This window comes from Hesperophylax consimilis, chromosome 29, assembly GCF_061612785.1.
Source record: "Hesperophylax consimilis isolate HC1 chromosome 29, BYU_Hcon_1.0, whole genome shotgun sequence".
Taxonomy (NCBI): domain Eukaryota; kingdom Metazoa; phylum Arthropoda; class Insecta; order Trichoptera; family Limnephilidae; genus Hesperophylax; species Hesperophylax consimilis.
In genome coordinates, this window is record NC_142864.1 from 1,945,121 (window position 1) to 1,957,681 (window position 12,561).

The window sequence follows — 12,561 nt, forward strand, 5'->3', positions numbered from 1 at the left end:
CGGTAAATACCATCTTGTGGAACTAGGAAACATGGTAAATCACCCAACGACAACATAAGAGGCTGTACTATCAAAAAAATAAGGCGAAACATTCCCGCATTGATGGAAAGAAACCCCATGTACCTTACTCAGGGTCATAAAATTAGCTTTGTCACCACCATTTCATATGAAAACCGTTGCACGGTAATATCACGTCGTCTAAAGTCTCTAAACCGGCACCTCCGAGACAGATAACACGGATCTAGGAATTTTTGCAAAAACCCTTCTGAATGGGAGGAATGGCACTCCTTCTGGTAGCTCTATCCACTGAGAGAGCGTGATTTCTCCATCAATGATTTTGGTATTCTATCAATAGTCCATATAAATATCAATTTTCCCATTTCGTGTCCGACTCCACTGAGAGACAGACGGGATTCATTGTCAGTAAATTCTTGTTCTCTCTCAAACAGACTACACAACACTGCTGCGCGGGGCTCTTTTTATGGAATATAAGAATTGAAAAGGGTTACAATAATGTAGTGCTCTAATACTAACTGCAGCAGCTTTCTGCAGCATTCCTGACCGCTGTCCAGACACTCTTTGGTCCTGTCAGGGTCTGGTGGAGGAGAACAGTCCGTCTCAGCCCAATCCTCTCCTTCCGTGCAACAGTCCTCTGGGATCTCCGCCTCATCAGGGCTGTTGATGTCCATTTCTGAGTCTATTTCTAGAAAAAAAGAAACAAGAATGTTTATTAAGGGTATACTCAAAATAATTCATAATCAGCTCTTTCATAGATGGCGCTAATCGAATTATTTAAGATAAAACATTTTTCTGACCTATGTAAAATAAACTAGAATGCATTTGGCAAAGTGGAACAACCCAGAAAGCATTTAGAGCCATGTTCAATAAACTAGAAGGAACTTAGAGCTGTATACAACAAAATAACTCATAATCAGCTCTTTCATAGATAATCGAAATTTTTAAGATAAACTGTGATTTGTTTGCGGATTATTTCCATTCCGTCCACGAACTGACCGACTCACTGGGGACTTCCTACGATAACTCAGTAGTTGAGCAGGTTGGCGCGGTGGGATCAGTTTCAATCGATGCTGACATTGTATCTAAATATTTAAAAAGGCTCGATTCTAACAACGGAGCTGGATCGGATGGTATCCCACCACTGTTAATTACCGAGTGCGCAAATCATTTGTCAATTCCGCTGTCAATACTGTTTAATATATCGCTAAAGACTGGTACATTTCCAGATATATGGAAAAGAGCCTACATCACACCAATCCATAAATCTGGAACTAAGTGTGAAGCAGATAACTATACACCCATTTTCTCAAAGGTGTTCGAAAACATTGTCTATGACCAGTTATTCCCTGTCGAAAAGAATTCTATCAACGAATTTCAGCATGGGTTCTTTGCAGGACGCTTTGTTGCTACAAATCTCATAATATTTACAAATTTCTTGTCTGCCTGCATGGATAAACGTGTGCAAGTTGGTGCAGTCTATACCGATTATAGTAAGGCCTTTGACAAGATCAACCACAACGTTCTGCTAAGAAAACTTGTTAATCATGGTATTCATGGAGATCTCCTTCGTTGGATATCTTCATACGTAACGAATAGGTCTCAGGCTGTCACAATGGGTGGATTTTCCTCCATCTGGAAAATTATCACTTCCGGTGTGCCTCAGCGGTCAATTTTGGGTCCCTTGCTTTTCTCTATCTATAAAAATGATATTACGACATGTTTCCACAACGCTAAAATTTTAATGATAAAATTTTAATGTTCGTCTCAAATATTTATACTGGAATCCATTAATAAAATCCTAAAAACAGTCAAAGTGAATAATTTAATATTTTTAAAAACTTTAAAAAGTACCTAGTGTTTAACTTTTATTATATGAACGAGATAAAAGTGAAGGTACAGTTTTTTTACAAATTTCCCAAACAAAACGGACGTGTTTTTGAAATATCGAGTTCTCTCAATTTTTCTACGATTGGAGTAAAAAATTGAGTAAAAATGTGGTTAGCGTTTTTGACAACATTTCTTACTTTTGATATTAAAATTGTATTATTAAGAAATACTCATGTTTATTTTAAATGCATACGTCGGAGAGATAATTTTAGTTAGTTTTTAAAACAGTATTTTTTTACGAAAAAATGTAAAAATAACATGTATATAGAGCATTTGAAATAGACAGAAAACATTGCAAACTGAACAAATCCGTTGAAAGTATTGAAGGGTTTGATGGTCATGAAAATCATTCCTCTTTCCAGTGAATCAACCAGTGAATTAATCCACTCTGACTCCATTAAAAAAATTCAGCATAACTTCCTAAGATTCATTAACTATAAACTCGGTCTACCAATTGAAACAATAAATTACAATCACTTGATGAAAGATAAACTTATAAAAACTCTCAGATAGAAGACTTATTTCCGACTTGATTTTTATTTATAAAATGGTTAATGGTATTACAGACAGCCCCGATTTATTAAGTCTAATTACCTTCCATATACCTATAAGAACTAGTCGATCAAAAATTCTTTTTAATTGCAACAAAAATATCAGGACCGAGTCATTTAGATACTCTCTTATACCTAGATTGCATGCAGTTGGCAATGATTTCTCAGAAGTAGTAGATGTGTTCAACTGCACGGAATATAGTTACAAGAAGGCTATAATAACATACCTACCTCAAACACAATAATCAATGTCAGTAATGATAATATCCTTCTGTATGGCTCCTATATCATATTTTACTAAATCTAAACTATTTACTTTAGTGTAAGCTTAAATATGTATTATTTTACTAAACATTTTATTTCTTATCCATAAGTATCATTGAATCGCTGACAGCCCTGAATCGTTAATGCCAAGTTGCGATGCCTATTCAGCTATTCCAAGTACAATTAATTTTGTGGGTAACAATAAACTCACTACTGACTATTATCATATACACCTCATACTTACACTTATCACAGGTCTCATACAAGCCTAGTATAAATTAGTTCAAATATTGTTACACTAGTATATATTTCTGTATGAATTATGCATTGTCTTACTGAACTTATATTAAATAAGTGCATCACTTGCAATAGTGTTTTGTGTACACATTAATTTTTCTTTAATTTATTGCTATTATTATTCTTGGAGAAGCAGTCGATTTAAAATTAGTGTGAATTAATTTTTAAAATATAAATTTAAAATAATGGACGAAAGAGACATCTCTGGCCAGTTTTGGATAGATTTTGCTCTGCAGGTGAGTGATGACGAATTCCAGTCACCTTTGGATTGATCATTTGTAAAAAGAGGTCTATTTAAGACAAAAATGATTAAAATATTTTTTTGTCACAATAATGTGTGGAATTGCAAATGTGCTAATTCATCATTATTAAAAATTCTACTCTCTTGAGAGTTGGTTGACATATTATAATCTCCTAGTGCAAATGCAAATATATTATTGTGCTGATCTGCCGTTTTGCTGACGAATTTGAAGATCAAGGAGTGGAACTAAATTGCGAGTGCTATTTTCTGGTGAGTCTTTCTGTTTATCTGTATTTTGGTGGCTGGTTTATAAGTGTTGCTTCTCCTGCAGAGTGAATTCAATAATCAATCCATTTTTTTATAGGGAATTAAAATATTCCCTGATGGTCTGTGCTACTTACAAGCCAGATTATCACCAATCCTGTTTACCAGTGTACTCTTGTAACTCGATTATCTCTGTATTGTAAAAGCCATTTAATGGCGTTTGAATAAATAAATAAAGATGTTTTTAGGTATTTCCAGTATTTACGATATTTAACCTTGGTGATTAATTTAATTTTTGTACATCGGAATTAATAAACAGAGTTCTATAGGTTAATACAACTGATTTGTTCTGTCAAGTAGGCACTAAACGAATTCATGAAATGGGGCAAGCGCAGATCAAGCCATTTGTAAGGTTTCCCAGGTAGCTACTATTTTTAACATGAGGTAGTTTGTTGGCTTTTTATCAGAGGTAGTTCAAAATTAAAAAAACTTTTCAATTTTTTTATAATGGAAGAACTTATGGAATAAATTTTCAAATTTTACTATTTGATCTCAAACGAAAATGTGAAAAAAAATGTGAGTCGGACCATGTCAAGAGTCAGAATAACAGAACACTGTCAACTGTGGTTTGGTAAAACCCTTCAAGCCACGAATTATCAACTTTACAGGAGACCGTAAAAACGAATATTTACGGATTCATAAAACGATTTGTCGATGTACACTAATCCATCCAATTATAATTTTGAAAAATTTGATCGTTTAGTAATTTCATCTATGATTTTCTCTAAATAATTTGGAAAAAAATTACGCATAAATTTAGATTTTAGTATTACAGACGGCTTCCGTAGTCGAACGGTAAGCCTCTCGACTAGCAGTTCGAAGGTCGAGGGTTTAAATCCCGGCGAACTGTTTTGATCCCACTTTTGACACTGATGTTGATGATGTCGAGCTAAGTGAGATCTAGTTTTTAGCTCCTTCTTCAAATATCTCCTGATATTTGTTAAGTGTGAAGAGGCTGCTTTTTGGGATGTGATACACAATAAGTAAGTACTTTAAAAGATGTAATCAAGTTTATTGAATTTACAACGCAATGTCGGAACATGTGTTCTTAAAAATTCTATAATTTCATCATTGTATATTATCAGGACAAATGCAGGTGCATGAACACGTATTCCGATACATTAGCAATGTATTAAAAGTTTGATAGGAAACGGCCTGAAATCCTGTTTTTAACAGGATTATAATAAATCAGCAATACTATTTTTTCTAATATTGAATAAAAATTATAATGGAATAAATAACTTATTGAGAAAAACCTAAAATAGTAATTTTTAAATGTTGAAGACAATATTAACCCCTTGACCGCCAGCGCAAAAATTCCAATGGCTGACACTATTTTCTTGATAACTTACTTATTTTTTTGCAAAATGATATTTTGTAAATTTTACCATCTTACCAGATACCAGATTTGACGACCTCTGTAGTCGAAGGGTTAGGCCCTCGACTAGTAATTCGAAGATTGCGGGCTCGAATCCTGGCGTGCGCAAGTAAATTTTGTTTAATGATTTTTTTGTTATTTCACTATTTATTAATTTAAAATAATATATAGTATACTTGCGGCGCGTTCCATAGTGGAAGATGCTCTCAGTATCGCCCTGGGGTAAGACCACCATTCAGATTTGTGACGTTGCTTGAAATGGCTTTAGCCGTGTATGGGGACCAGAACTGAATAGCCAGGTACTCCCACATCTTCTTCCCCTCCCCACAACCTTCAGCCTCATAACCCCAGTCGGGGGTGACATAATCTCACTGATAATGAGATACGAAAAAATTCTTGGGTTTTATTATATTTTCCAAAGTGAAATAGGTGAACTTAAATATAAAAATAAATTACTTGAGACAAACACGGCTAAAGCCATTTCAAGGAACTGTTTAATTCTGAATAGTGGTCTTACACTAGGGCGATACTGAGAGTATGATCATTAATTCAAACGTTTTATAAATACGTTAAGTTTCACAAATCCCACAATTATAATATTCCGTGATTTTTCACGGGTATTCGCTAGTGTAACTCAATAAACATAGTCGTTTTATATCGATTAATGAATAATCGATTATTTCGAAGTGGATATATCGATCATTTCGTGGTGGATATTGTGATATCCTTGATATTAGTGTATGAGCTCACCCATAGTTGGCACTAGATTAGTCTATTAGGTTACCCATAGATGGCGTTTAATTGTAGAGATCGAGGGGATAATAAATAAGGTGGCTACCTCAATATCGGGGTCCATATTATTCCAACTGCCATAAGATATCAGAACCCAATGCAATCTATCACGGCGTGAGCTGTTGAGAATAATAAGATAATAAATAAAGTGAGGACCTCAAGGTCAGGGTCCAGATTATTCCAACCACCTGATAATTAAGATATCCAATTGTCAATCTGTCACATTAGTAGTCCAAGTGTTTTGTTGAAGCCGTAGTTTCATTTAATGAGAGGTTTGTGAGAAACCCCGGAGACAACAGATATCTCGATTATTTCGAAGTAGATATCTCGATTATGTCCATCTTCGCGTTTGTCTGTGTCTAATTGAATTGGCAACATGAGTTCCTGCGAGTTGTGCGTTCTGTTTTATTGGTACAAGCTATAAAAAGCATATGTGGCCGGATTTGAAAGCATTATGTCTGGAAGTTCATAATTTGCACTAAGTACTGTGTGCCACAAAAACACCTAAAAATGTGATTTTCAACATTGAAAATGATTTTAATTTGGCTACATCAAAAATGGTAAGAGACACTTGAAACGTCTACACAAAATTCAGCATGCGTTTTATACGCTTGGAATACCCACTAACATTACAAAAGCAGATATTCAAGAGATCGATTGAAACTATTTTTATTCAAAGATATTATAACTATTCCTATTCTCTGTAAGTTTTCCACTTTCCAAAATCACAGAGAATTTTCCTCACATAATTTCACTTCTCTTCACATTTTTCTTAACGACTTCTACACCCCCAAGCTATCGAAAATCGAAAAACGTATGGTTTAAAACCAAGATATTATATCGACATAAACCATTGTTTAAAATAAACAATGATAAGTTTTAAATGTCTTCGAAATGTTGATGTTACCCCTTTCTAAATTTTTCGTATGATGGGGAGGTCAGAGGGGAAGATCTAGGTCAATGAGCCAGTCTAGGGCCTCTGGCGTTGCCCTGTGGACCTCATCAATCCCGCCGGGGAATTAATTCAGCGGGCATTCTTTAACCACATGTTCGGTTGTCTGCACCGCACCGCATCCACGCATCGCCGACTTTTTAAGGCCCCACCTGTGTATCATGTGGGCACAGCGGCTGTATGAAGATCTGATCCTATTGATGGCGGACCAGAGTTTACGAAGCAGTGAGAATCCAGGCTGTCTCTCAGTAGGGTCGGGCACAAGATGGGCATTAGGTTTCTTAAATACGTTCGTATGTTTGCTATATTGTATGCATGAGTGGTTCCTTTGCTGACAGTACTTGTCGCAACCTGTCTAGCGGCGAGCCAGGCTGCACTCTTCACGCTAGCCTGGAACGGAGAGTTCTATTTGCACATCACTCCTTGTACACGCAGAAAACCCGAAGTGAACGAACGCCACGAACTGAGCCGATGAACGCCGAAGGCGCCAGAACACATGGCACATGACTCTGCCAGCTCTGTCTGTCAGTGAAAGCAATAAGCATGGCCCCGACAGCCAAACTGACAGTAGTCACGTGCTCGTACCGGACCCGATCGGTTCGGCGATCATTGGCTCACTTCGGGTTTTCGTCGTGTACAAGGAGTGATGTGCAAATAGCATTCCCCGCCTGGAACCGCGTTGTTGTCATTATGGTTGCGATTGCTGCCCGAGTTTGTCGATTAAAAATAGGTGGTGCCCGCCACCCTACCTGGATGTGCTCTAGAGTACAAAAAGGTTGGTAACCCCTGTTCTAGAGTGATCCACATATCTTGAGGTAATCGGAAGATCATCTCTTCTTCAATCCAGAAGGGTTTTCGGGACTTGCGGCGTGCAAAGTGAGAGAAGGCATCATCGTGCAAAGGTATCTTAACCCTTTGAAAGGCTTGAAAGAAGTTCCAATTTCCTGCATACTTTGAATACAGTTTTAAAGCAAGGAAAGGATGAGAAGCAAACGTGCATAATTTTTTTTTTCGCTTTTTAGTTTTAGTGATAAATGTGTTTTTTGTTTTACAAAATAAAATCCACATTTCAGTTAATTCAAGTATATCTCTTCTCCCACACTGTACATGGGTTAAATTTATGCAATGGCATGCTTTAGCCATTAATGTTAAATTGCAACTGTCATGGTAAGAAAACAGGAAACACAATTTATTTAACTATGTCTTTTATGACAGTCGTCTTGTCATTTATTTTTAGGGTTCAAAAGTTCACATAGTTGTACAGTTCGCTAGAACTTATTGTACCTGCTAAACGAATATATGTGCGGACTGCAAAGTTATCCTTGTCAAGCTGAGGCTGATTAGATCTGTTCACCAAACACTGCTAAATCCATTTCAAGCAACGTTTTGTTCTGTATGATAGTTTGTTGATTGTAGGTAGGTACATAATATATTTTTAGATGGATTGGGAATGTAGAGCGGATGATCGTAGAAAGGAGTGCCAGGATATTATATTATGACGCGAAAGCGAAATGGTAGAAATCGGAGATGCCCGAAAAAGACTTGGCATGATCAAGTCAATCAAATTCTTGAGTGAAGTCAACTTCAAGAGAATAACAGATGAATATGTATGAAATGATGTAAGAATTAGAATGAAGCAAGAATCGTATGCCAAAGGTAGGTAAGTGATAGGTAAAAGTCAGGGACCCCGAGGAAGACATGGCACGATCAAGTGAACCAAATACTTGAGTCGGGCCATGTCAAGAGTCAGAATAACAGAAGAGTGTCAACACTGTCAACTGTGGTTTGGTAAAACCCTTCAAGCCAGGAATTATCAACTTTACAGGAGACCGTAAAAACGAATATTTACGGATTCGTAAAACGATTTGTCGATGTACACTAATCCATCCAATTATAATTTTGAAAAATTTGATCGTTTAGTAATTTCATTTATGATTTTCTCTAAATAATTTGAAAAACAAATTACGCATAAATTTAGATTTTAGTATTACAGGCGGCTTACGTAGTCGAACGGTAAGCCTCTCGACTAGCAGTTCGAAGGTCGAGGGTTTAAATCCCGGCGAACTGTTGTGATCCCACTTTTGACACTGATGTTGGTGATGTCGAGCTAAGTGAGATCTAGTTATTAGCTCCTTATTCAAATATCTCCTGATATTTGTTAAGTGTGTGTGAAGAGGCTGCTTTTTGGGATGTGATACACAATAAGTAAGTACTTTAAAAGATGTAATCAAGTTTATTGAATTTACAACAATTTACAATTGACAAGTTTCAAAGTTACAATGGTATAACAGTGAAAAGGCGAATGACAATGATTTGTGATTTGTATGGCTTTTTTTTTACTAACTTCCGATTTTGTTGTCCGGGTTAAATCTTCCCCAAAGGAAAAACTTAACCCTTCCACACACTTTTCCACAAATGATCATCTAGTCAATCAACATTATGTAAGTGCGTTATATAAGCAAAATAAATATAAAACAATACAAGAACAACACGTCAACTCATCAGAGATCAAATGGGAAAATAATTCACCGACTCCAGATATTTTCATATCAGAGGGTTCGGCTCGGTAGAACTTCTAACAGGGCCTATAAATCCTACTGATCCCTCAACATAAATATTTAAAAAATCTTTTGTTATCCTACATGTATTCAAAATGACCGACTTTTGCATCTTTATATATAAATTTTTTGAAAGATCTAATACGCCTAAATTAATAATATAATTATAACTAATATAATTAATAGGTATAATGCCAGTAGCCGAAATAACGAATGGTAATATTTTTATAGTCTGAGAATGCCAAATTCTTTTTATTTCATTTCCTAAATCTGTGTATTTTCTTATTTTTTCGCTAACAGATTTTTGAATATTACAGGAATTTGGTATGGCGACATCAATGATAAAAGTTATTTTTTTTTATATAGATACTATTCAGTTTTATTGCGTGTCACAATATCATTGAATATTTGTGGTGCAAATATAGTAATATAATATTTTACTGGGATGTGGTTTTATAGTCATCATATCCAAGTAGCTTAACTAGTAGTTATTTAATTAGATCATCACTTCAATTACAATCCATATTACACATTATTAGGTAAGCTAGGTACATTAGTATGTTGGGGTACATAACAGAACGCAATTAAAATGTATTTTTATTCTTTTAAATGATAAACTAATATTTATAAGACAAGGTTTTATGCATAGCACAAAGGATAACAAATTATTTTAAGCAATAATTAGTCGCCTGAAATATCAATACAAATTGAAAATATAATAAAATTAAGTTGGTTGTTTACAGGTGAAAAAAATATAATAAGCAGTAATTGTTGATTGAAGTACTAGAACAAAGGGTAACAATTATTTTACAAGCAATAATTATTCGCCTGAAACACTCATCCACATTGAAAAATCTCCTGATAAAAGATACATGACGCCAACGGGACATGAACCCGTGTCCTTTCGATTTCCGGTCGACAGCTCTGACCACTGAGCTATGGCGGCTTATCTCTTATCCGCGAAATAATTCAATATATACTAGTGTTTCATTCAACAATTACTGCTTGTTACATTTTTCCACCTGAAAACAACCAACTTTATTTTATATGAGAAAGGCATTGTAAGTGCTAACTCTCTCACTAGATGGCGTCGAGACAAATTGTCTACATTTTTTCACCTGAAAACAACCAACTTTATTTTATATGAGAAAGGCATTGTAAGTGCTAACTCTCTCACTAGATGGCATAATAATTGTTACCCTTTGTGCTATGCATAAAAAATCTTGTCTTAAACATTAGTTTACCAAAAAAATAATAATTACTAGTACATATTGAGTTGTTTGGCGTGTTGGAAACGCCGACGTGGCTCAGTGGTCCAGAGCATCTGACATCAGAAGGTGCGGGTTCAATTCCCAATATTTCATGCGACTAATTATTGCTTATAATAATTTAAAATTTATTTGATGAATTTGTGTTATTTCAAAATTTATGCATTTAAAATATTATTAAAGTATACTAGCGGCTCGTGCCCGAGTGGAAGATACTCCCAGTATCGCCCTGGAGTAAGACCACCATTCAGAATTGAAACGTTGCTTGAAATGGCTTTAGCCGTGTTTTGTGGCCAGATATGAATTCCCCACCTCACTATTTCATATCTCGTTCCCCTCCTCACTACAATCATCCTTACAACATACCCCAATTGGGGATGCCATAGTCTGACTGGTTCCAGACGGTTGGGAGCAGTTGGAACTCGGTATTCACATAAAAAATAAATATTAAAAATGCCTTAATTATTGCAAAAATTGCTTTAACATGAAGTACTTTGAAAACAATTCTATATGAAACCACTAAAAAGTGCCAATCCCAAAAAAATTTGGCTTCAAGAGTTTTACCAAAACACCTTCTGTGTGTTTGGGACGGTGAATGCATGTGATTGAAGCAAGGAACGTGTGCCAAGTCAGAATTGTGTGTTGGTCCATCATCTGTGCCAACAGACTCCGGTGAAACGGCGTGATAGAAATTACCAATAAATCCTTAATTGATCTTTGGGGTCAAATACTTGGCCCATGATGGCGGATTGATAAGCCCAAAGCTGATTGGTCCGTCGATAGCCAATGAAAAATGTGCATAGTTCAAGGTACTTGTATTATTATCAAATGCTATTATGTCATTACTGCTTTTTTATGTATAAATCAATACGTATATATGTGATACCTCAAAATATCGTCCATGTATGTACAGTGTAAAGACAGGGGAAATACGTCGCCACCCGGTTGGGCAAAATGGTGAGGCGGGTTAAGGTAGGACTTTAGGAAGGGATTTATTAAAAAGCGGAAACACAGATGCCGGAAGCTCGTTTTTAATTGGTCTGTTAACGGACGCCTTCCTTTGCATAGAATCAAGTCGATTTTTTTTTAACTTTAACCCCACACTGGAGCCCTGAGGAATATGATGTTCTAATTTTAAAATTAAACAATAATTTTGTAAACATCACTTATAGGTAAATACTTAATGCCGACCGGGTTTCGCTACAACCGTAGCTTCATCAGGGCAGTATAATACTAAACATCTAAAATCTAAATTAACATGTGTTGATATCACGGTGAGTGGACAGTCTGAGCTACAGTGGAAGAGGTAGGGATAGGTGGGAGATTGAGAGGCGAGTGCTCTTTGTCAATAGGGAACAATCTGAGTATAAGACTTTTATTTAGGTTTATTTGGTTGTTGATGACTTTGCTATTGACGTTTTTGGCTTTCCTTAACTCTAGCGCCTCTAAGTTATCCAACCTACCACCTATTCCGTTTTTATGTAATAGACTGACGCCAGTATTTTTGTCAAACGTATGGTTGGTTGCTATGAGATGATTTGCAAATTCGGAGAACCCATTACTGTTTAAGCATCTTAGGTGTTCTTTGACTCGCGTGTTGTATGAAGAAATATGATGTTCTTCAAGGTTTATGTTTAACCCCAAACTTGAGCCCTGAGGAAAAAGATTTAGCTTTTAAGGCCAATGTCATCTTTTTAGATTCTGTTTGGAGGGTCTTTTAAAGGAGGAGAGGAAGTTCTGGGAAGGAAAAGGGTATGATGTGTGGGTGGGAATCTAGGGATCAGTATGTTCAGTAACACCCTAGAATGCGTAGATAGTATAAAATATCTAGGAATTATGATAGATAAATTTCTGAGATGCGACCTACATATAGACTCAATTTCCACAAAAGTCAGAAAACTTACTCATCTTTTCCTGGGCATTAGAAATATTCTCTGCATAAAAGATCTTAAATGTTTATATTATGCTCTGTGTAACTCATTACTTGAATATGCATCTTTGGGATGGGGCGGATGTACCAAACAATACTGG

At 35.8% G+C, this 12,561-nt stretch overlaps 1 protein-coding gene across 2 annotated transcripts in view; it reads right to left on the reverse strand.

The window, feature by feature from the left end:
- The window catches only part of LOC149409764 (uncharacterized), a 60,879-nt gene that overhangs the window by 32,270 nt on the left and 16,048 nt on the right, over window positions 1-12,561 (reverse strand). For both annotated transcript variants that reach the window (XM_089649210.1, XM_089649209.1), the window contains exon 2: window positions 535-703. In XM_089649210.1, coding sequence (XP_089505336.1) covers window positions 535-703 — 169 coding nt within the window. The remainder of the gene's footprint in view (window positions 1-534; window positions 704-12,561) is intronic.